The sequence below is a fragment of the Macrobrachium nipponense genome, chromosome 9, assembly GCF_015104395.2.
Source record: "Macrobrachium nipponense isolate FS-2020 chromosome 9, ASM1510439v2, whole genome shotgun sequence".
Lineage (NCBI taxonomy): Eukaryota > Metazoa > Arthropoda > Malacostraca > Decapoda > Palaemonidae > Macrobrachium > Macrobrachium nipponense.
The window spans coordinates 45,023,988-45,049,542 of NC_061110.1; the positions used below are offsets into that span (position 1 = coordinate 45,023,988).

Genomic DNA, 25,555 nt, shown 5'->3' on the forward strand with positions numbered 1-25,555 from the left:
GAGGGATGACAAATGGCCCAGGAGAGACCTCCAAAGAGAAACTGGCTGCGTTACGGAGGACAAAAATTCTTCGATCAGACTCAGAAGCTTGTCTATCCGTTTCTGAGCGGGAGAAGCCCTCAAAATCTGGGAATTCAAAACAATCCCCAGATAAGTCATGATCTGGCAAGGGATTAGATTGGACTTGTCGAAGTTGACACGAATGCCCAACTCGACACAAAGAGACAGAACTATCTCCCTTGACCGGAGACATTTCTCTAGAGATTCGGCCTGGACTAGCCAATCGTCCAGATACCGAAGCATCCTTACATTTAACTGATGCAGAATCGCTGAAACAGGAGCCATCACCCGAGAAAAGACCTGTGGAGCAGTGGTGAGGCCGAAACAAAGTGTCTTGAACTTGAAAACTCCCGAGTCCGTGAAAAACCGAAGGTAAGGTCTGCTTCTTGGATGGATGGGGATTTGCAGATAAGCATCCTGCAGATCGATGGAAATCATCCAGTCCCCCCTCCTGACGGATGAAAGAACAGTCTGGACCGTCTCCATCCTGAACTTGGACTTTAGAATGAACTTGTTCAAAACCGAAAGATCTATGATGGGGCGCCAGGCACCCGAGGCCTTTAGAACTACAAACATCCGAGAGTAAAACCCGGGAGAAGGAGGAGCTCGCTCTATGGCATCCTTCTCCAAGAGGGCCGATAGCTCCTTCTCCAAGGCTTGACCCCTGATTGAGTGAGGGTAATAACTGCTGAACTCGAGAGGACGATTGGAAAGTGGAGGTCTGGAAACAAAAGGGATCTCGTAACCTTCCTTCAGGACCTCCACCACCCAAGCATCCACCGCTCTCCCCTGCCAAGCTGACCAATGGCGGGAGAGACAAGCTCCTACTGCGGTCTCCAGGCGAGGTGATGACTCCTACTTCCGAAAATTCTTACGCAGAGAAAAGGAAGAAGAAGAAGAAGAAGAAGGTCCTCCTGGAGGTTGAGCTCTTTCTCTGCCCTTAGAGCCACGCCAAGAACCTCTCCCGCGTTTCAAAGGGTGAGCACCAGAGGATGAAGTAGAGGCACCAGCAACCTGAGATGTACTCTGGAAAAAAGAGCCAGAAGGAGGTTGTTGGGCTGGAGCAGAAGGTACAGATCTGGTCCTAAACTTACGCTTACTCCTTGAAGGAACGGGAGGAAGACCAGAGGAAAAAGCTCTTGATAAGGCCCAGTGAGCTTGGGAAGAGGCATCACCTTGATGTTCCTTCAAAACCTCAGAAAGCACAGAAATATCGAAAAGGAAATCGCCAAAAGGAGAAGAGGACAACAGACGGGTTCTCTGAATCTCCGATACAGAGGAGGGTAACTGCGACAAATACAGGTTACGCCTTAGAGAAACAAGAAAGGCCTGCATTGAAGCAGCAAGCTCGTTCTGATGTACAGAAGCGATTGAAATGGATGAGCAGAATTTCTCAAAAAGAGGAGCATCAGGAGGAACAAACCCGGAGTCCTTGATATACATTAAAAGCCCTCCGAGGACCCACATATTGAAGGATTGAGCTTCTTGTAAGGAGCTCATAACAGACTCCATAGCAATAAAATCTTCAATTGAGACAGAGACCGAAGCCTTAGAAGGCAAGGGTTGACTTGAAAGTCGGACAAAATCAGGATTTGGCTTGGGGGGTGGGGCGAGAGAATGAAGAATCATCCGCCACCTGGTAAACTCCTCTCCGGTGTCGTTAGAAGAGAAGAGAGCTTCCTCTTCCCTTCCCCGATCACCTTCGAAAGTTAGCGGCAACGTCCGCCCTCACTCTCGCGAACCTCTGGGCAAAGGGAAAACGTAGAAATTCCCGTGACCGGGAAGGACCGTCAAGAAAAATCCCTTCTGTAATACAACGAGGCGGAGGCTGCTTCTGCTCTTTAGGCCTCGCCTGAGGAAGAAAACTCAAAATTAAATAAAAAAGTTTCTTGAATTCTACATCATGACATCCATTCGAGGAAACATCAATATCACACGAATCCGCGTCATCATCATCATCGTCAGATCGTAACTTAGAAACTTCCCCTGAAGTAAAATCCTGACGACTAGCTGTCTTAGGCCTGACACTAATATCCCTCCCCCCTTCTCCTAAATAAGCGCCCTTTGGCACTGTTACGGGACTAACAGGGGACACGTTGGGTAAAGATTCGTTAGGCACCTGCCCGGACCGGATCCCCCCTAGGCCTTCGCCACGACGGGGTTCACAAGCCGGGTATCTGTCGCACCGTTACCCATGGTGCTGTCGACAGGTACCTGACGAGGAGCTGAAAATGAATCTAAAAGTGTGTTAGACATTCTAGTAAAGGCTTCTTGTAAATTCTCTGACAGATTGTTAAACTTAGCTGAAATATCTCTATCTAGACTAAGCTGTAATTTCTTAAAATTCTGTTTCCAGGTAGTTTCCATTGCCAAAATCTTTGAATCTACATCAGAAATAACTTCACTAATTACCGGTTGTACAGGGGGCAAAGCATCAATTAATTCGGAATCGGAGTCGTACGATAGCGAAACCGAAGAGCCCAGAACCATGCGCGCCCAAGTCAAAGAATTCGTTAGATACAGTTCTAGCAATCAATTTCTTTTTCTCCTTAACCGATCTTTTACGCTGCAAGATTGTTTGGCGTTTCATATAAGCAGTCATATCCTCGTCAGACCAGGGCTTACATACGTCACAACGAGAATTCAAGTCACAAACCTGTCCACGACAAGAGCTACAAATGTCATGGGGTTCATACTCCCTGCTACTCATCCTTGTCCCACAGACCGGGCAGTTCCTGATGTTGCTGGCAGAAGGAAGCATCGTAATTTCTTGGTAATCCATTGTAGAATTGGACAGGTCAGTAGTTCCGGGTCGCGCAAAAGTTCGTAATTTAAGATAAGAACCACAACAGAAATCAAAGCTAATTCACTATTTCGTGATGTAATGCGTGAGTGGTAATTCACATAAAATGATATTGTTATTTTACAATAAAGTTTTGTACATACTTACCTGGCAGACATATACTTAGCTTACGTCTCTGACGTCACGACAGAATTCAAAACTCGCGGCTAACGCGACAGGTAGGTCAGGTGATCTACCTTACCCGCCGCTGGGAAGCGGGTGTAAGAACCAACATACCTTTCTTGCCAGATTTTTTCTCTCTTATACCTGTCTCCTGAGGGGAGGCTGGGCGGGCCATCAATCGTATATGTCTGCCAGGTAAGTATGTACAAAACTTTATTGTAAAATAACAATATCATTTTTGTACATGAACTTTCCTGTCAGATATATACTTAGCTGATTGACACCCTTGGTGGAGGGTACAAGACAGAAAATAACAAAGAAAAGGTAAACAACACCTGTTGTAGGATAAAAATAACCTTGGTTCTTACCTGTTTAGGCTGAAGACTTCATAGATACTGTCTATTAGTCTGCATAGCCATAAGAGCTACAGCGAGGGCGTGACCTACAGCTGAAAAGACTCTTTGGGTCTACTAACGGGACTTGATATCCGCTTACTTAGTAGAATCCAAGTCGGATCATGTCAATGGGGGTTCGCCCTCTTCTATGACAGAACCTGTCCACTACCAACGCAGGGAGCTACAAACCAAATCCGATCACCTAACCAAACTAAAGTTATTAGTATTACGAAACGAAAAAAGATGCCTACCTGCATCATTTTTCATACAACCATATGAACTCAATTAACAAAAACAAGGGAAAAAACTACTAAGGATATGTTCCAGCTCCCTGCCCCAGCACCGAATCCGCCGATACGTACGGGCCTAACGCGAAGCACTCGTCATACGTAATACTGACGTCTTTTAGGTAGTGGTTGGCGAATACTGAATTACATCTCCAGAATGTAGTTTTCATCAGATTCTGAAGAGACATATTCTTCTTAAAGGCCAAGGAAGTGGCAATTGCTCTCACTTCATGAGCCTTGACTTTTAGGAGCTTGAAATGTTCTTCATTACAAGATCTATGTGCTTCTTTCACAACACTTCTAATGAAGAAAGACAGCGCATTTTTCGACAATGGTCTGCTGGGGTCCTTTACAGAGCACCATAGTCTGTCCTCAATGCCCTTAAGGGTTTTCTTCTTCCCTGAAGGTAGTATTTTAAACTCCTAACAGGGCAAAGAGTTCTTTCAGGTTCTTCCCCTACTAGGGCAGATAAACCACGAACCTCAAAGTTCCTTGGCCAAGGATTTGAGGGTTCTCATTTTTTGCTAAAAACGAAGGAAGGAAGGAACAAACCACGGAATCTCCTTTGAAACCTACCCTTCCTTCTAGGGCATGAATCTCACTAACCCTTTTAGCGGATGCTAAAGCCATGAGAAAGAGAGCTTTCCTCGTAAGATCTTTGAAGGAGGCTAAATGTGGTGGTTCAAACCTAGCGGACCTCAGGAAACGAAGAACCACGTCCAGATTCCAACTTGGAACTTCATTCGAAGTTTTCTTGGAAGATTCAAAAGATCTTAATAGATCATGAAGATCTTTGTTATTCGAAAGATCTAAATCCCTATGTCTGAACACCGCAGCCAGCATGCTTCGGTATCCTTTGATAGTAGATACTGCCAAACCGCATTTTTCTCTGAGGAAAACTAGGAAATCTGCTATCTGAGTCACAGAGGTACTGAAGAGGAAAACTTCTGGTTCCTGCACCACCGGCGAAAAGACGTCCCACTTCGACTGGTAGACTTTAAGGGTCGAAGGTCTTCTAGCTGAGGCGATAGCCTTAGCAGCTTTTGTCGAAAACCCCTTCGCTCTGACAAGACTTTTGACAGTCGAAAGCCAGTCAGATTGAGAGCGGGGAGGTTTCTGTGATACCTGTCGAAGTGGGGTTGTTTGAGCAAATCTTGTCTTTGTGGAAGTGCTCTTGGAAAGTCCACCAACCATTCCAGTACCTCTGTGAACCAATCTTGGGCGGGCCAGAACGGAGCTACTAGCATCATTCTTGTCATCTCCGAGATAGCAAATTTCTTGAGGGTTTGTCCCAGTACTTTGAAGGGGGGAAAGGCGTAGACGTCTAGACCTGTCCAATCTAGGAGAAACGCATCCACTGATACTGCTCCTGGGTCTGAGATCGGGGAGCAGTAAAGTTCGATTCTTGCGTTCCTTGCTGTTGCAAAGAGATCGATGTGAGGTCTGCCCCATCTTCTCCACAGGTCTTGGCATACCTTTGAGTGGAGGGCCCACTCGGAAGGCAGGAGTTGATTCTTCCTGCTCAGGAGATCGGCCCTGACGTTCCTTTCTCCCTGTACGAATCTGGTGAGAAGACTGATCTTCCTTGTTTGAGACCACAGCAGAAGATCCCTTGCTGTTTCGTACAGGGAGAAGGAGTGCGTCCCCCCCTGTTTTTTGATGTACACCGAGGCTGTTGTGTTGTCCGAATTGACCTGCACTACTGCATTTCGGACGTGGGGCTCGAAGGCTTTCAATGCCATCCAGACTGCCATCAACTCTTTCTTGTTGATGTGCCAGGACACCTGATCCCCCTTCCAGGTGCCTGACACTTCTCTTGTCCCGAGCGTCGCTCCCCAACCTGCTTCCGATGCGTCGGAAAACAACACATGGCTGGGGTTCGGCATGTAAAGAGACATTCCTTCCACAAAACGAAGTGGGTTGTTCCACCACCGAAGGTCTCTCTTGATTCCCCTTGAGATCTTGAAGGAGAACTCCAGATCTAGGGAGAGACACCTCCAGTTCTGGTATAGGAAGAACTGTAGAGGCCTGAGATGCAACCTTCCTAGAGAAACGAATTGCTCCAACGAGGAGTGTGTCCCCAGCAGACTCATCCACTCCCTCGCTGTGCATGCATCTTTCTCTAGGAAGGTCGTTATTTTCTCGTAACAACGAGCTATCCTCTCTGGCGACGGAAAAGCCCGAAAAGCCAGAGAAGCTATCCGAATCCCCAGATAGATCCGCTCTTGACTGGGGATTAATTGAGACTTCTGGAAGTTCACCAGAAGTCCCAGAGAACTTGCCAATGTAAGGGTCTTTTGAAGGTCCTCCAGACATCTTTCTTGAGACTCTGCTCTGATTAGCAGTCGTCGAGATAAAGCGACACCCTCACTCCCTCCAAATGTAGCCACTGCGCCACGTTTTTCATTAACCCCGTGAAAACTTGGGGTGCAGTCGATAGGCCGAAGCACAAGGCCTTGAATTGGAAGATGTTTCCTCCCATCATGAATCGTAGATACTTCCGTGAAGAAGGATGGATCGGCACATGAAAGTAAGCGTCCTGAAGGTCTAGAGACACCAATCCAGTCCCCTGGACGAAGAGCCGCTAACACTGAGGAAGTTGTCTCCATGGCGAACTTCCTCTTTTCCACAAAGACGTTCAGGGCGCTTACATCCAAAACCGGTCTCCATCCTCCTGATTTCTTCGGAACTAGGAATAGTCTGTTGTAAAAACCCCCAGAGCGGGGATCTCTCACTAGTTCTATAGCCTCCTTCTCTAGCATGAGATCCACTGCTAGAGAAAGGGCTTGATTCATGATGGGGTCCTTGTACTTGGCTACCAACTCCCTCGGAGTTGTCGTCAATGGTGGTCTTGACGAGAAGGGAATGAGGTATCCTTTGCTGACAATCGATAGGGACCAATTGTCTGCCCCTTTGTGGGCCCAGACGTCGGCAAATTTCAGTAGTCTGGCACCCACTGATGTCTGGAGTCCTTCCTTGATCGCTATTTCTTCCCTCTGACTGACCTAGAGAAGGTTTTACCTCGCTTAAAAGGTCTAGTCCCTCTGGTTGCAGATCCTCTGACAGCGGGTCCTCCTCGAAAGGGCTCCTGTCTCAGAGGAGTCTCTTTCTTGGCCTTGGGTTGGAAGACAGAGCGAGGTTTCCTGGCCGCTTGGGCTAACATGTCCTGAGTAGCCTTAGCTGAAAGGGCACTCGAGACATCTTGAATAATCTTCTTGGGGAACAGAAGAGGAGAGAGTTGAGCATACATAAGCGAGGCCCTTTGCGCATGTGAAACTGCCTTCGTGAGAAACGAACAGTAGACAGATCGTTTCTTAATAACTCCAGCTCCAAACAGTGAGGAGACTTCACTCGATCCGTCTCTCACTGCTTTATCCATGCAAGTGAGGACGCAGTTAAGATCTTCAGGAGACAGAGAATCTGGGGTCTGGGTCTTATTAGCCAGAATACCTAAAGACCAATCAAGGAAGTTGAAAACTTCCAGGACTCGGAACATTCCCTTCAGTAGGTGGTCAAGTTCGTTCATCCCCCACGTAGTCTTGGCGGACAAGAGAGCGGAACGACGAGCAGAATCCACCAATGAAGAGAAGTCCGAGTCCGCAGACGAAGGGAGAGCGAGGCCTAAAGGTTCTCCCGATTCGTACCAGAATCCCAATCTGCCAGTCAGTTTAGACGGAGGGAAAGAAAAAACCGTCTTCCCTTTCTCTTCCTAAGAAAGGAGCCATTCCCCAAAACCTCTAAGCGCCTTCTTCATGGAAGCAGTAGGTTTCATCCTTACACAAGACGAAACCTTCGACGTCTTCGAAGTGGAGAATAACGAAAGAGGAGGAGGAGGAGCCACAGGAGAAAGGATATCTCCAAACTCTTGCAGGAGCAACTCTGTCAGCCTCTTATAGGAGGAAACAGAGGAGTCTTTTGGTCCTTCTTCTTCTGAGGGTCCTGTTCTTCCTGAGCTGAAGAGCCCTCATGATCCTTAGGAGGCGCGGGACTATTCTTAAAAGAGTCTCTAGAGGAAGTAAGACGTATACGTCTTGGAGACAAAGCTTCAGAACTGTGTCTACTTGCAACATCCTTCTTGTCTGGAGGAGTGCGTTTCCCAGATTCTTGGAGCCTAACAGGAGTAAGGCGGCTGTCAGGCGCAGAGCGCCTGTTTGAAGAAGAACTTCTATCAGGCTCTTGGCGCCTATCCAAAGGAGAGCGGCTACCAGGCGAACAGCGCCTGCCATACGAGAAGCGCCTACCAGGCTCTTGGCGCCTGAACCAAGGCGAGAGGATCTCTGGCGACGAGCGCCTACTAGGTGAGCGCCTACAAGGGGAGAAGCGCCTGCTAGGATCTCGGCGCCTGACTCGAGGAGAGTGAAAGTCAGGAGAAGAGCGCCTGCCAGGAGAAACGCGCCTAACAAGCTCTTGACGCCTGTCCAGCGAAGAGCGCCTGTCCGATTTAGGGCACTTGTCAACAGGAGAGTGGAGGTGAGACGAGGAGCGGCTACGAGGCAAGTAGCGCCTACTAGGCTCTTGGCGCCTGTCAAGGGGAGCGATCCTGTCTCGAGAAGAGCGTCTGTAGGGTGAAGATCTCCTACGCGCAGTTTGCTCCTTGTCCGAAGGAGAAACCTGTCTGTCAGGCGAATGGCGCTTGGACGCAGATGGGATCTTGTCCAAAGCAGAAAGTCTCCTGCGAGAATCCGAACGCACAGGTGAGCGCGCCGCTTCCGTCGAATAGCGAGAGTCAGGAGAGGGGGGCCTGGACTTCTTTACAGGAAGCGAGACGTCCTTCCTACGACTAGACGACACGCAAAGAGAGCCAGCCAGAGCCGAAATCTGCGCCTGAAGGTTAGCCAACACCCTTGCAGGAGAATTCACAAACTCGTAAACAGGTGACGAGGCTCGCTCTCCGCTCGGGGAACGATACTCCTGAGACCTCTTACGCTTCTTCGCTTCCACCTCAGGCTCTTCCGAAAAAACTTCAGGGCTGGAAGGGCAGGCGCAGGGAGCGTTCCAGGCTCTCTTCGAAGGGCGTGAGGCTTCCGAAGAGCTCCATCCTCGTTTAGGAGAAGGCGAAGGCGAAGACGAGAAGCATTGGCGCAATATTTCTCTCTTGGAGCGATCCAAGGTAGCCTGGGAACGATCAACAGGAGCTACCGAGGGGACGCCTGACCGGTGGGGATGCTCCCTAACCTTCCTGCGGCTTTCGACTTTCCTCCTCCACTGGGACTGGGAGTCTGGAAGAGGTCTATGGCCTGGAAGCATTAGGGAGCCGATCAGACGCACCCTCCACTGCACTGGGTTCACTGCACAAATCACTATTGGAATCACTCTTACCTTCTAATTGTTTGATTTTCCTCTCCATACTGCGAATGGTGGCTTTCATGGAGGCCACTTCCGAAGGCGCATCTTCGGCTTCGGTGCAGGGAGCAGGAGCTGAAACTGACAAAGGAGCTACTTCTAAAATAGGATTATCTATATCCAACTTGCTAATACGAGATCTACTACTGCTCCTAGAAGAAGCTTTCCTAACTTTATCCTTTTCAAGCTTCCTCAAGTAGGAAGACAAAGACTTCCATTCATCCTCATTCAGCTTTTCACATTCATTACAAGGATTATTAAAGGTGCATTCATTCCCTCTACACTTCAAACATACCGTGTGAGGGTCTACCGCAGCTTTCGGTAGCCTCACCTTACACTCAGTCATACAACAAACTCTAAACATAGCAGTTTTCTTAGTATCAACATCAGACATCATGAATCCAAGAAAAATCCAAAGAAAAGTCCAATAACTGTCCACAAATCGCGAATGCCAGGCCAAAAGATCGGGTACTTCACCAAAAGTCCGTAGAAACAATCCAGGGCGAAAACGAGAAAAGAATCCAACTGTCAAGAGGTACCGACAACAGGTGTGGTCGACACCGACGACAGAAAAAATCTGGCAAGAAAGGTATGTTGGTTCTTACACCCGCTTCCCAGCGGCGGGTAAGGTAGATCACCTGACCTACCTGTCGCGTTAGCCGCGAGTTTTGAATTCTGTCGTGACGTCAGAGACGTAAGCTAAGTATATGTCTGACAGGAAAGTTCATGTACAAAAGTCTCATTTAACAAATAATGAAAGCTTTAAAGGCACAAAAATGTTTAAGGAAATTTATAAAGAGCGGCCGTGATGTAAACAACACGGGCGCTCGTTAACAACTGATTTGAGGAAAGGTTTTTGTATCTGTCAACGACAGTGTTGCCAACTGGTGGACAGAATAGGAGGTAACAGGGTTGCCAATGTGGTAAATTTTGGTGCGGTTTTTGGGGATTTAGGGCTAGATAAATTATATTAAGGTAATGTTTATTAATACATTTTTCCCCTGTTCCCTCTTCTCCAAAAGCCAAGAGTTCACTTTCTTGATAGCCTTCTTAGCCGAAATGGAGAGGACTAGACGCGTGAATGAGGACGCGGAGTCAGGCTTACTGTCCTTTTTCCACTGCGAACCAGGAGAAACTGGAACGGAAGGCGCAAAAGAATCTCCAAAGTTGTCAAAAAAGAATCGCAAAAGTTGCTTGTACCCCGACAAATGCTTGTCTTTTTCTGCAACTACTACTTCTTCTTCCACATCCGAAGCTTCCTTCGAAGAAACTGGGGAACATTCCATCTGAAGAGGATTCCTGTTCGGCGAAGTCACACAATAATGCACCCGAAGCCGCTGCGAGAGGGCAGGAGAAGACGTCTGCGCCTGTACCGAGGCGAATCCGAGCAGCTGAGCTGGCACCCGAGCGAGAGCCTGACATGGCGCCAGAGAAGGAGTCAGGAAAGGAGCCTGACTTGGCACCTGAAGCGGCGTCTGAAGAGGAGTCACATGGAGAGTCTGAACAGGCGCCTGGACTGAAGCCGAAACGTGAGACTGAATGGAAGCCTGAAGAGGAGACTGAAGAGAAGCCTGCGAAGAGGACTGCACAGGAGCCTGCGGAAGATGCAAGGCGGCCGGGAGCGCATTCGGGGAAGAAAGAGACTTTCCAAAAAAGCTCCAAAATACTGCCTAACTTGGCATTCATCTGGTCTAAAACCGAAAGCTGTGGATCCACCAACGTAGAAGGCGCGGGAGGAGTAGAAGGATGAGCCACAAACACGTCTGGAACCGCAGGAGTTACTGCTTGAGGAGGCTCCGGGGAAGGCTCTGAAGGCGTACGAGAGTCCGGCTTCTCCAATTCTATTAGAGAAGGACGAAAAACTGAAACAGCCCGTGAAAAAGCTTCAGGTTCCTCCCAAAAACTACAGGAAGGCTCAGCAGCCGCCACCTTCTTGGGAACTGCAGCAGGCGAAACATCGCGAGACCTCTTCAGCGGTCTAGACGTCTTATGACGCCAGCCTCTATGAGGGGAGACTTCTGAACTCGAGTCGCTTGACGAAAAGCACTTCCTCGCAACACCTTTCCAATGGTGAGTGACAGCATCCTGGGATACGGCTACAGGATTGCTTGAGGGGGCGACTGCTCGGGAGCAGATCCCGCTCGCCTCCCTTCGGTTTTCGGCATGCCTCCTCCCAGGATCTGGGGAGTTTGACAGGGGCCTAGACCTAGGAGAACGAACGGGCTGAACAGCCACCTCCTCCACTGCACTAGCACTAAGTAACTTGTCACATTTAAGTACCACTTCTTGCACTGTCTCACCCATTTTCTGCATAGTGGTGAGGAAAGAGACAAATTTCGAGTCCATATCGGCTCGTAATACTGACACGGGATCGGGAGATACAGAGTCGAGGGCAGGAGAAACAACTACGGGGTTAATAGGATCAGCATTAACAGAATTCAGAGGAATATCCTGGCTACTCACTGACTTAGAAGTAGATCTCTGTGAAGCCTTCCTGATTCTATCTTTTTCTAACTTTCTCATACTTTTCCAAAGCCTTCCACTCCTGAGATGTTAGAGACTTACATTCTTCACACGTATTCTCAAAAGAACATTCACGTCCCCTACAGCTAACACAAGTAGAATGAGGATCAAGTGAAGCTTTAAGAAGTCTAGTCTTACACCCACTACTACATACCCTATACTGAATAGAGCCGGTGTCAGACATCGTGACAAAACACAATAAATTCCTAAAAAGGACAACAATTCTTCAAAACCAAAATAATTCTAGCACTGCTAGCAAAAAGATCAGAAAACTCAAGGTACATCACCATAAGGAGAAAAACAAAGATGATCAATTCCAAATTCCAACCAGCAGAGGAACTGTGTTATCGGTTCCGACAGCAGGAAACTTCTGACATATTGCTGGAATGGTTCCTGGTACCCGGTAGAGGGCAGAAGTAGAGGGATCACCTGTGAAACTATTAGCGCTGCCGCGAATTTCAAATTCTGCCGTGACGTCAGGAGACGACAGCTATATGTAACCACCGGGGAAGTTGTATAAGTGAAAGTCACCATTAAAGCCATTTGTACATAAGGCAGCAGTTAACAAACTTCAACTTGCCAGAAGAGCAGGCTTGACATTAATCCCTAGATACAATGCTAAATATTTTCTTAGCAAAGAACAATCTCAGATGCATTTTATGTATGTTTCATTCCATTTGTTTAATGAATCTTGTTGTTAATAAAATTCAACTTTATTTAATTGAATTTCTTTGAGAAACTGGATTCAGTGTTGGTTGAAATTTTGATATTGACATATAATGTTTATTTTTTCAACATGTATATCTGCTTACAGTGATTAGGTCATGTTACCTATTCAATGTAGAACATCCTTTCTTTTTTCTGGTGGATAACATTAGTTAGAAATGTTTCCATTCTCAATTTTGGAAGCAGTAAATTCTTGACATTCTATACACCATATTTTGAAAAACAAAATAGCACAGAGGATATAAAGATGTATCTGGTTAGATAACCTAAAAAAAAAAAAAAAAAAAAAAAAAAAAAAAAAAAGCAATAATAATTATCTCCATCTGGTTAGATAACCTTAAAAAAAAATATAATAATTCTCTCAACACACCAGACTGGCACTATGATGACTCTGTGGATGATTACTGATAACAAGAACCAAAGCAAGGTTAATACGGAATGGAAGATGAAACAGTTGCCTTAAACTGATTATTATACTACAGTATCTACAATCAAAGTATGTATTCACTAACAATCACAATAAATGACCATATATACTTACTGTATTTGCACCCATACAATTCTAATCTGAGAGAAATTCGATCTCTCCATCTTGTTGGCCTTACACGAATGTAACGTGCAATGATGGGAGTTTCAAATAAATTTGTCACTACAGTGTTTCCATCATTATTTCCAGTGAATGCCTGCAATGGGTAAACAAGTTTTCAACATGTATATTTAGAAAAAATTTCAACTTCAAGCTCTCATGAATATTTTCAATGGTACATAAAGCCAATATTAATAGCTATAAATAGCATCTTTCAACAAAATACTAAACCTATTTGGTACTTTGTATATATTTAAATTCCGTACACATTTACCTATAAACATATCTAACTACTAGATTACATACTGAAACTAACAAAATTCTTAACTTCCAATTACAAACTTCTACAAAAAATATATACGTATATAAAAAACAAACTTTGCACCATATCTCATTTATATCAACCCACATTCATGGTCTTAACAAACTGTAGATAATTCCTGATTCAAAAGGTTCTAAGCTTGCTGGACAGCTACACAGTGAATGTCTCCCCCCAACCCCATTCCCTCCCCATGGATCCTGGGTTTTAGATAGTCTAAATGCTTTACTAATTTCTCAATTGGTTAAGCTATAACCATGAAAAACCAGAGGGATTGGGAGGCAGAGCATTTAATGCAATTGAAGGGTTCGTATAGAAAAATTTATTTGGTTACTTAAAACTAATAAAATTTGTTTGACTCTTAAAACCCAAGAGTATTTGACAAAACATATCATCCACATTACTGTAAACTGCAATCTAGGTGAGAGGGATGATTTGCTAAGAAAATCATCAAGAATTAACCAAAGGCATCCAACAGATATGAAACTAAAAGGTCAGTTACCATCTAAGAAAAACTCTGTGGTGAAAATACTGCATCCAAGAAAACAAATACAAATATGAGCCCAACAAAATTCTAGATCAAGCAAGGACACAGGAACCTTACAGTGTTCACCCCTTTCAAAAATACAGCTAAGGTTCCGCAACTATCAAATAATGACAGTGACAAAGTATCATAAGGACAAGCAACTGTTAGACTGCCTCTTGAGTTTTACCTTACGTACACACTCTTACCAGTAACTTAACTTTTTATGATGAATGATTCTACATCTTCCAGAGAATCCTTTTATATAAAATTAACTTGTCTTGACCAAATAATAAAGATACTAAGTTAAATTTATCCATTCTGGGGGTGACTCATAGCATTATTGTGACATCAAGCTCACCTAAAGACCTTGTTGCCCTGCCCCTGAATCTACAAGCAAGCAGCAGTAGTGCTGTTAGATTACTCCTACTCATCAACCTGACAGAGCAATCATGAAAGCTTGGAGGTCTAGGAGTATAACCCACAATCCATAAAGTTCTTGTGTTTCTGTTGTTCATTTGGCAAACAAATCCCTCTTGCTTGAAAATCCAACCAACAGGCTCCCCACCCCCCATTTGAAATGTCCATAAACATCAACAGGTAGGGGTCTAGCTGAACCAGGACACCTTTTAGCAGATCCCATTCATCCTTTCATCAATGGAGATATGAAGGAGGCCCTGTGTTATTGGAATCCCGACATAATGCAAAAAAGTGCTGGGCTTCTAAAAATACATAGCTGAAATTGGAGGAAAGTTATGAGGAACTAATTCTTTAGGGACACAAGACAACCATTCAGAACCTGCCTTGACTTGGTCAATGGCCATGGATGCTGCAGAATTTTCAATTGGTATCATGGAGATAAATTTTGTCCTCTGAAGGACCAACTAACTTCAAAACCATGTTGAACCTCATACTTAGATACACCTCCCATGTGGAGGGCACCAGGTCAAACATCACCAGGTCAACCTGCAACACCAAGGCATACACAATGCTAGAAGAATATCCAGATGTCTTTCCAACCACAAAGCCAGCCATCTGTCAAGAAAGCACTAAAGACAAAGAACCAGATGGCAAGCCCAAAGTTGTGGTGAAGACCTGAGGAGCTGTACAGTGGCCAAGCAAAGGCCCAGATCTGGAACATCAAACCTTGCATGCAAATCAAAGGAACTTCCCTGAGGGGCAGGGGAATGGGGACATGGAAATGCCTTCCCCTTTGGTCTAAAGAAATGAGGAAGTCTCCCTTGTGCCCTAACCACCTGAAGGCCTCCATCCAAAAGGAAATTATACAGACAACTGTAGAGAAGACAGATATATAATCAGTCTCTCACTTCCTGGAGCCTTAAGGATGAAGGAAATAAAACTGTAGAACTCTTAGTTTCTCTGGAAGTATTTTCTTTATAGCTCCCCAAAATAAGTACACCACTCCCTTGTTTAACACATGCACTTTCTCTGGACTAGAAGAGAAGACTCAAAAGCAATGGGTCAAGTCAGCAATGGAGGCCCCAAGTCAAGGAATTAAAGATAATAATCATCATGGAACATCAAAAGGACCAAAGTTTCCAAATCAATGTCTCCCCATTAACATAAATCCTATGAAGACATTCCCCAACTGGAAGACAGACAACTAATGGGAACAGTAGATCATCTTCCACCACCTTGGTCTGGGGACTCGCAATGAAAATATTCTTGACGACTGGAACAATAATAGGACTTAAAAACTGAGATTGGAATGCAGGTTGATGATGATAGGGTGACCTCTCTAACTGGGATATGATGACCATGGGTGCAAAGATGCAGAGAGTCTCTGGAAGACGATTAAAACTAATAAGGATGCTTCAGCTGAGAAGTATGCCTGTAAGAACATAACAAAGAGGAAGGGTAACTCACGTTGAGAACAGCAGTCCTGATAATTTACAGTTAGCTTCTTGCTCAAATTGAGAACCAAGCCTGCTAGGAACATGTATGAAGCCCAAGGGCTGGAGATGCGGAGAATTAAGGTCAACATGAGAAAGAAGGCTGGAGAATATCCTTAAACACCCCATCCCTTTCCCTCATCATCACATTTTCTAGGTAGCAAGCGTATAAAATAACAACAAAAGCATTTTTAAGAGAAACAAAGTCACTGAACTGAGAATTTCCAAGAAAATGTTCTATAGTGCCCACAAATTATCTGCAGCTTCTTCATCTAAGAGTTCAACTGAACATAACACTGTTTCTGAAAAGGTTATATGGTGCACTCATACAGAAATCATAACCCTTGGTAGAACAAAGCAGATTCTATGTGGACAATTGCCAATGATTTGGCCAAAGGTATCAGGTGCAAACTCATACTAGTAGTATCTCAAAGCAGCAACAAAGGCTTCCGAAAGAGGCAAAGAAAGGGATTCTTTCTTTAAAATATTGTAGATCCACTTGAGTATTTCCAAGAAGAGTGGTCTAGAGTGCCAGCAACTAATCTGCAGCTTCTCCATCTGTTGTTCAACTGAACATAACAATGTCTCTGTGAAAGGTGATATGGTGCACTTGTAATCATAATCCTTGGTAGAACAAAGCAGATCTTTGTGGACAGCTGCCAATGAATTAGTCAAAGATCTCGGGTACAAACTCCTCGTATAGTGGTACCTCAAAAGAGCAACATAGGCTTCCCAAGAAGACAAAGAAAGGGATTGTCTTGAAAATATTGTAGACCCACTTGTAAATTTCCAAGAAGATAGTGTTCTAGAGTGCCCACAAATAATCTGCATCTTCTTCACCTGCGTGTTCAACTGAACATTATGTCTCTGGAGGGTCAAATCTAGCCCTCTAACATCTAAGGAGTGCCATGAGTGCACGATGGCTTCCCATGTCCTTAGTTAAAGTGCATGCAGTAGAAGAATGACAGGATCTAGGAAGTACATACATATCACTGGAGAAAATAGCTGAAGAAACAACAAAAGGTTAGTGCAACTCTTGACAATGGGCAGCCAAAAATGAAGTTTTCATAATAAAACTAATATTGTATTACTTACCTGAACACCCGAATTAACCCTGGTCACTGACCAGACCGAACTATATCCCCACATATTTACAGACTAAGTGGGTAATTTTAATTGTCAGCATTACCAACGCTGCAGGTAAAATCTAGTCAAATGAGTTACCTGTGTTACCATTGGCAATGCTGCTGCAAATACTGGCCATCAGAGGCTTGCCTCTTCAATTGAATCATTCACTATCAAATTGAAGTGGGGAGGAGGGTGGGAATCCTTCAGGTGTCCAGGTAAGTATTACAATATTAGTTTTATTATGAAAACTTCATATTGCAATACACTCCCTGAACACCTGAATTAGACCGATTAACAAAATTTTAATGGAGGTGGGGCAGAGGAAGTACCATGCCATTAGTGTCGAGTCCGAGGTACCGCCCGAGTCTGAAGAACCTCCCATGTGGTATTCTATACCTCTGTGCTGACGAAGTTGTAGTTATTCCAACATGACCATCGGGATCTGCCTAAGCTCGAGGGTCTAAAGGAACAATACACTCAGTCTAAGCTTGACCATAGAAACACTTGCATTCATTTAGACTATCACTGCCTCCCTAAACTTCTAACACCCTAACTCTACCAATTCAACAAGAAAACTGAGTTACCACAACTGAAAATCCCTAAGGTAGAGAGAGCATTGTGAAAATCCACACTGACTCAAATAACCGCCTACACAATTGCCAACACTGAAACATTCCTCCCGAAAGCCGAAGGGTAGACATCGGCAATACTTAAAAAGAAGGTTCCGAAAGCCATGAAGAACTAATGACGCTTGACTAAAAACCCCTTGCAAGAATAAACTAACTGCACTATGGAAATGGAACAAGATGGACACCTAGGAGAAACCAAATAAATTTCTCGTACGAGGTTTAAGTTCCTCAGTACGTGACAAATAAACTTTGAGAGCTCAAACCGGACACAGCAGCATTTGTGATCCATCAACTGCTATACGATCATCCCACGATGCTGCTGCGACTCTAAAGTATGACGACAGCGACACGAAATTGACCATCAAGGAGACATCTTGTTTCTAAAAGACTGTTGCTGAGCGCAAGCAGTGCCCTCAACAGAACCTTCTTATGAATGTCTGGATAGTGCTGAGGCAGATGACTTAATAAGAAGTCCCTCCTCTCCTAGACAAGAACATAGTACAGCCAGCCGAAATGTTAGTCTGGTATGCGAACCCCATCAAAACCTAAGTGAAGAGGTTGTCAAACAGTCCAGGATCTGAGAAAACGCCCATCAACTCTCGCAACATCCACCTAGAGTGGGACAAGGCCTCTGACTGGCTGTGAAAGGTGTCTCCCAAATACAAGCCTCACGATCAGTAACCACTACCACATGAATCAATGAAGGAACCCAAGAGAGAAGAGCATCAACAGATTCGTAAACTGGAACTCAGACACCGGCAGATGGGTTACCCGCTACCTCATCAACAGAACACTCCCGATTTAGAAGCATAGTTGAAGCCAGTCTAATCGGCCCCAAAGTGGTGCTAGCCTAGAGTCATCTTCCCTAAAAACTGCTCGACTCGGCCGGAACCAGATCAGCTTGCTTGATGTTTGAGAGACAACTGGTTTAGTTGAATACAACGTATCAAATATTGCTTGAATTAACTATGAGATTCCTCCGGAGCCTGGACTAGCTTTCATTCGCTTGAAAAACAAACACCCACAACTAGCATCCGATTCTCTCTTCAAAGGGTATCATCTGTCAGACCTGTCCAACGACACCGGAACAGAAAAAGGATAAAGGCCGAACCCCCTCACAAGAGCAGCACGCAAGGACCCGGAACTTGCTACACCTGGCTGCTTGATACCAAACCTGACATACATGATCCCATCATATCTGAGCCAACTGATCCGATTGCGCAATGATATACCAACAATACGATAATAAACTCCTGAGCAAGTTGTACTCGACAGCGCAATCCTGCAAACCGCCCCCCCAAAGCACGATGACGTAACACTTGTCCGACCACTGTCCACCCCTAACAAGAGCCAACAGTCTCCAGTTCTGCAAATTGTGTAAGAACTAAATACTATGACATAAACCTGGGGTAAAAGCTACATTGATCGAGAGAGGGAAGGAAGTACTCCCGGAAACAAGACCAAACCTACATTGAACACCTTGAAGGATTAATGGAACCAATAGCAGGAAAAGGCTGAGAAAGAAGCAGAAGGAGAGAGAAGAGGAAGAAGCCACACTTGGAGTAACCACCGGAGCACCTAATGCCGACGTTGTGCGAGTAGAGAAAACCAACTTGTGCCGCACACGCCAAAGGTGCCTCTAAAGACAGGCTACGGACTGCAGAACCAACGGGAACCGAAGAAGGAAATTAAAAGCTACCCTAACGAAAGGAGGACAAGGGTACAACGTTACTAATGAATGTGCAGATGAACTGCCAACTGCCGTAGCCCCCGCAATAATCGTGATAGGCTCGATATGTCTCAAACCCCGAAAGCAGAAAAATGAAAACTGAAGAAGGAAGATTACCAGCTACCCTAATGGAAGGTGAGGCTGATGACACAACCGGTACTGACACAGTCAACAATGGCGAAAACGAATCTCCAACTGCCGTAGCACCTGCAAGAACCGCGGAGGACACATGAAGTCTCAACTCAGTAAAGAATGGATATACGGAGTTGCGGAAGAGTCAGCAACTGCTTCTGCAACTGCCTGTGAAACCTCCGGACTAGCAGGCTGAGAACTACCGGACCCGTGGAAGGTGCTATGAAGACAGCCCCACCAACCGTACACCCTCCCTGAACTCCGGAGAGAAAGAGGGAGCCTCCAAAACCCACAAATTACAGAACTGAACTGATGAAAGTTCTTTGCTTTGCTGTGTTAATGGCAAGGAAACAGAATGAGCGATAGAAGACTCCGAGGAATGAACCGATAAATAAGATTGTATAACACAAAGCTATTAGGAGAAGTTTAGAAGAAATTGGGAGAAATGAAACACAGAAGCCACAGAGGAGGCCATAGTTTATGGAGAAAGAAACTAGACTGACTCTGTTCCCCCATATAATCTCTGCAAACATCCTTAACAACTTAGGAAAAATCTCCAAGAATGATCGTAAATACAGGCAGTATTCAAGTTACAATACCTGTCTTACGATAATTTGATTTACGATGGGATTAACAATTATTAACGGATGACAATATCCTGAAAAACACATCCCATATGTCGAGCACAGCGGGCGAGGAGCATCCTGTGATCAAGCAACAAGAGGCCAAAATACAATTGTGCAACCTTCCTACATCCATATCTTTATATATCTTCAAATTAAGTATGTTTAAAGTACATTCAAGAGAATTATTAAAGTATACTATCTAACGTTATACTTGTTGTACAAATGTGCATAGCCAAGAACAACCGAACGAGAAACTAGTTTGTCTACTAATACAACCGAACCCGGCAACAACATCTAATTTGCCTGTATTTCAACCATCGCACAACAGAAACACTCACCGTAGGTATGATATAAATAACGTTATATGTATAATAGAACTGATCTGAACTATGCAATAACTTCACTTGCTGTGAGATCATCCTGGGAATTTTAACTTTAAATGCAATACGAAGCTGAATCTGATAAAGCAATATTCAGGTTGCTAATGCCTTATATCGTGCATCATCAGCATGAATAAAATGATATTGTTATTTTACAATAAAGTTTTGTACATACTTACCTGGCAGATATATACTTAGCTTACATCTCTGACGTCACGACAGAATTCAAAACTCGCGGCAAACGCGACAGGTAGGTCAGGTGATCTACCCCATCCGCCGCTGGGTGGCAGGTGCATGAACCAATCCCCCTTTCCAGTCATAATTTCTCTTCCACCTGTCTCCTGAGGGGAGGCTGGGAGGGCCATCAATCGTATATATCTGCCAGGTAAGTATGTACAAAACTTTATTGTAAAATAACAATATCATTTTTGTACATGAACTTTCCTGCCAGATATATACTTAGCTGATTGACACCCTTGGTGGAGGGAAAGAGACAGAGCTAACAAGGAAAAAGGGGAAACAACATCTGTTGTAGGATACTAACAAACCTTGGTTCTTACCTGATAAGGCTGAAGACTTCATAGGTACTGTCTATTAGTCTGCAAAGCCTGAAGAGCTACAGCGAGGGCGTAACCTACAGCTGAAAAGACTCTTTGGGTCTACCGAAGGGATTTGATATCCGCTTACTCAGTAGAATCCAAGTCGGATCATGTCAATGGGGATTCGCCCTCTTAAATGACAGCCTGACCAGCCTGACCCTACCAATGCAGGGAGCTCTAGCACAAACAGATCACCTAACCATTCTAATGTTAGCAATACGAATAGAAAGAGATGCCTACCCGCATCCTCTTTCAAACAACCATAAAAACACAATACAAATAACAGGGGTAAAAAAATTTTTTTTACAAAGGATATGCTTCAGCTCCCTGCCCCAGCACCGAATCCGCCGATACATACGGGCCTAACGCGAAGCACTTATCATAAGTAATCTTGACGTCTCTAAGGTAGTGGTTCGCGAATACTGAATTGCATCTCCAGAATGTTGCTTTCATCAGATTCTGGAGTGACATATTCTTGTTGAAAGCCAAGGACGTAGCAATGGCTCTTACCTCGTGAGCCTTGACTTTCAAAAGCTTGAACTGATCCTCACTGCAAGCCAAATGTGCTTCCTTCACGAGGCTTCTAATAAAGAAGGACAAAGCATTATTAGACAATGGTCTACTGGGATCCTTTACAGAGCACCAAAGTCTGTCCTTAATGCCCTTAAGAGACTTCTTCAGCTGGAGGTAGTATCTTAAAGTCCTCACAGGGCAAAGAGTTCTTTCCGGCTCTTCCCCTACCAGGGGAGCTAAGCCTGGAACCTCAAAACTCCTTGGCCAAGGATTTGAGGGGTTCTCGTTCTTAGCTAGAAAAGAAGGAAGGAAGGAACAAATCACGGAATCTCCTTTGAAACCTACCCTTCCTTCTAGAGCATGAAGCTCACTAACTCTCTTGGCAGATGCTAAAGCCAAAAGAAACAGAGCCTTCTTCGTAAGATCCTTGAAAGAAGATGACTGGGGTGGTTCAAACTTCGAGGACCTCAGGAAACCAAGAACCACATCCAGATTCCAGCTCGGAATTTCAGTCGAGGGTTTCTTGCAAGTTTCGAAAGATCTTAGCAGATCATGTAGATCTTTGTTGTTGGAGATATCTAACTTCTTGTGCCTAAACACAGCTGCTAACATGCTCCGATATCCTTTGATGGTCGAAACTGCAAGACCGCATTTTTCCCTGAGAAAAACCAGGAAATCTGCGATTTGGGTCACAGAGGTACTGGAAGAGGAAAGCTTCTGGTTTCTGCACCAACGGCGAAAGACGTCCCACTTCGACTGGTAGACTCTAAGGGTAGAGGGCCTTCTAGCTGAGGCGATAGCCTTCGCTGCCTTAGCTGAAAACCCCTTCGCTCTGACAAGACTTTTGTCAGTCGAAAGCCAGTCAGATTGAGAGCGGGGAGGTTTTTGTGATACCTGTCAAAGTGGGGTTGTCTGAGCAGATCTACTCTTTGTGGAAGAGCTCTTAGAAAGTCCACCACCCATTCCAGTACCTCTGTGAACCAATCTTGGGCCGGCCAGAATGGAGCTACCAGCATCATTCTTGTCGCTTCCGAGGCCGCAAACTTTCTGAGTGTTTGACTCAGAATCTTGAATGGAGGAAAGGCATAGACGTCCAGACCTCTCCAGTCTAGAAGGAAAGCATCGACTGACACTGCTCCTGGGTCTGAGATCGGGGAGCAGTAGAGGTCTATTCTTTTGTTCTTTGCTGTCGCAAATAGGTCGATATGAGGTCTGCCCCATAACCTCCACAGGTCTTGGCAAACTTCTGAGCGCAGAGTCCACTCCGAGGGGAGCACTTGATTCCTCCTGCTCAGGAGATCGGCCCTGACATTCCTTTCTCCCTGTACGAACCTGGTGAGGAGAACGATCTTCCTTGCCTGAGACCACAACAGCAAGTCCTTTGCTGTTTCATACAGGGAGAAGGAGTGTGTCCCCCCCCTGCTTTCTTATGTAAGCCAAGGCTGTGGTGTTGTCCGAGTTGACCTGAACTATAGCATTTCGGACGTGGGGCTCGAAGGCTTTTAACGCCAACCACACTGCCATCAACTCTTTGTTGTTGATGTGCCAGGACACCTGTTCCCCCTTCCAGGTGCCTGACACTTCTCTTGACCCTAGCGTCGCACCCCAACCCGTCTCCGACGCGTCAGAAAACAATACTTGGTTCGGGTTTGGCATGTACAGAGACAGACCTTCTGCAAATCGGAGAGGGTCTGCCCACCACAGAAGGTCCTTCTTGATTCCTTTTGATATCATGAAGGAGAATTCCAGATCTAGAGAGAGAGACCTCCAATTCCGGTAAAGGAAGAATTGGAGAGGTCTGAGATGCAACCTTCCTAAAGAAACGAATTGCTCCAGTGAGGAAAGTGTCCCCAACAGACTCATCCACTCCCTCGCTGTGCATGCATCTTTCTCTAGGAAGGTCGTTAGTTTCTCTCGGCAACGAGCAATCCTCTCTGGTGACGGATATGCCCGAAAATCCGGAGAAACCATCCGAATCCCCAGATATATCAGCTCTTGACTGGGGATTAATTGTGACTTCTGGAAGTTCACCAGAAGCCCCAACGAACTTGCTAAAGTAAGTGTCTTTTGTAGGTCCTCCAGACATCGTTCTTGTGAGCTTGCTCTGATCAGCCAATCGTCTAGATAGAGAGACAGCCTCACTCCCTCCAAATGTAGCCACTGCGCTACATTCTTCATTAAACCCGTGAAAACTTGAGGGGCTGTCGAAAGGCCGAAGCACAAGGCCCTGAATTGGAAGATCTTCCCTCCCATCATGAATCTCAGAAACTTCCGTGAAGAAGGATGGATAGGCACATGGAAGTAAGCGTCCTGAAGATCTAGGGACACCATCCAGTCCCCTGGACGAAGAGCCGCCAACACTGAAGAAGTTGTCTCCATGGCGAACTTCCTTTTTTCTACGAAGACATTCAGGGCGCTTACATCCAGAACCGGTCTCCATCCTCCTGAGTTCTTGGGAACTAGGAACAGTCTGTTGTAAAAACCAGCAGAATGAGGATCTTTCACTAGTTCTATCGCCTCCTTCTCCAGCATAAGATCTACTGCTAGAGAGAGGGCTTGATTCATGATGGGGTCCTTGTACTTGGCTACCAACTCCCTTGGAGTCGTCGTCAACGGAGGTCTTGATAAGAAGGGAATGAGGTAGCCTTTGCGGACAATCGAGAGTGACCAGTTGTCCGCCCCTTTCTGGGCCCAGACGTCGGCAAACTTCAGTAGTCTGGCACCCACTGATGTCTGGAGAACTTGAATACTATTTCTTCCCTCTGATGGATCTAGAGAAGGTCTTCCCTCGTTTAGCGGGTCTAGATCATCTAGAGGAAGAAGCTCTGGCAGGAGGGACTCCTCGAAAGGGCTCCTGCCTAACTGGAGTCTCTCTCTTGGTTTTAGCTTGGAAAGAAGTGTGAGGCTTCCTGGTAGACTGGGCTAGCATGTCCTGTGTAGCCTTAGCTGAAAGGGCACAAGAAACATCCTGAATGATCTTCTTAGGGAAGAGTTGAGGAGAGAGCTGAGAATACAGGAGAGAGGCTCTCTGAGCATGAGATACTGATTTCGTCAGGAACGAACAGTAAACAGATCTTTTCTTGAGTACTCCCGCTCCGAAAAGGGAAGCTACTTCACTCGATCCATCTCTCACTGCCTTATCCATACACGTGAGATCCCTGATAAGATCCTCAGGTGAAATGGAATCCGGGGTCTGCGTCTTCTTGGAAAAAACGCCCAAAGACCAGTCTAGGAAGTTAAATACCTCCAGGACTCGGAACATTCCCTTCAACAGGTGGTCAAGCTCATTCATCCCCCATGTCGTCTTAGCAGACATGAGGGCAGAGCGTCGAGAGGAATCCACCAGTGAAGAGAAGTCCGAGTCTGCCGAGGAGGGAAGAACGAGGCCCAAGGGTTCTCCCGATTCATACCAGAATCCTAGCTTTCCAGTTAGCTTAGAAGGAGGGAAAGAGAACACCGTCTTCCCTTTCTCTTCCTTCGAAAGAAGCCACTCACCAAAACCTCTAAGAGCCTTCTTCATAGAGATTGCAGGCTTCATCCTGACACAGGATGAAACCTTCGAAGTTTTCGAGGTCGAAAATAACGATAGAGGCGAGGGCGGGGCGACAGGAGATTGGCGTCTCCGAATTCCTGAAGCAACAGGTCCGTCAAACGCTTGTATGAGGAAACGGAGGAATCTTTAGGAATTTCTTCTTCCGAGGGATCCTGTTCTTCTTCCGCCGAAGATCCTTCACGATCCTTACGATGATAGGCTGTCTTGTCCTCAGCCGAGAGTCCATCCTTGGAAGAACGTCTGGAAGAACTCTGACATCTAACTGGGGAAGTCATAACTTCCGTTGAGATTCTGCCTGAAAACTCCTTCTTGTCAGGATGAGGGCGTACTCTAGGCTCTTGGCGCCTAACGAACGCAGGGCGAAAATCTGGCGAAGAGCGCCTATTAGGCGAAAAGCGTCTATCAGGCTCCTGGCGCCTGTCTAAAGGAGAGCGGCTGCCTGGCAAAGAGCGCCTGTCATGCGGGAAGCGCTTATCAGACTCTTGGCGCCTGCTGCGAGGAGAGCGAATCTCTAGCGACGAGCGCCTACCAGGAGAGAAGCGTCTGACAGATTCCCGGCGTTTAACTTGAGGAGAGCGAAAATCGGGAGAAGAGCGCCTTGTAGGAGAAGAGCGCCTACCAGGCTC

General features: G+C 45.7%; 1 protein-coding gene across 3 annotated transcripts in view; it reads right to left on the reverse strand.

Annotated features, from left to right (window-relative positions):
• The window catches only part of LOC135218416 (neurexin-4-like), a 516,193-nt gene that overhangs the window by 434,224 nt on the left and 56,414 nt on the right, over positions 1–25,555 (reverse strand). For all 3 annotated transcript variants that reach the window (XM_064254722.1, XM_064254720.1, XM_064254721.1), the window contains one exon: positions 12,841–12,982. In XM_064254722.1, coding sequence (XP_064110792.1) covers positions 12,841–12,982 — 142 coding nt within the window. The remainder of the gene's footprint in view (positions 1–12,840; positions 12,983–25,555) is intronic.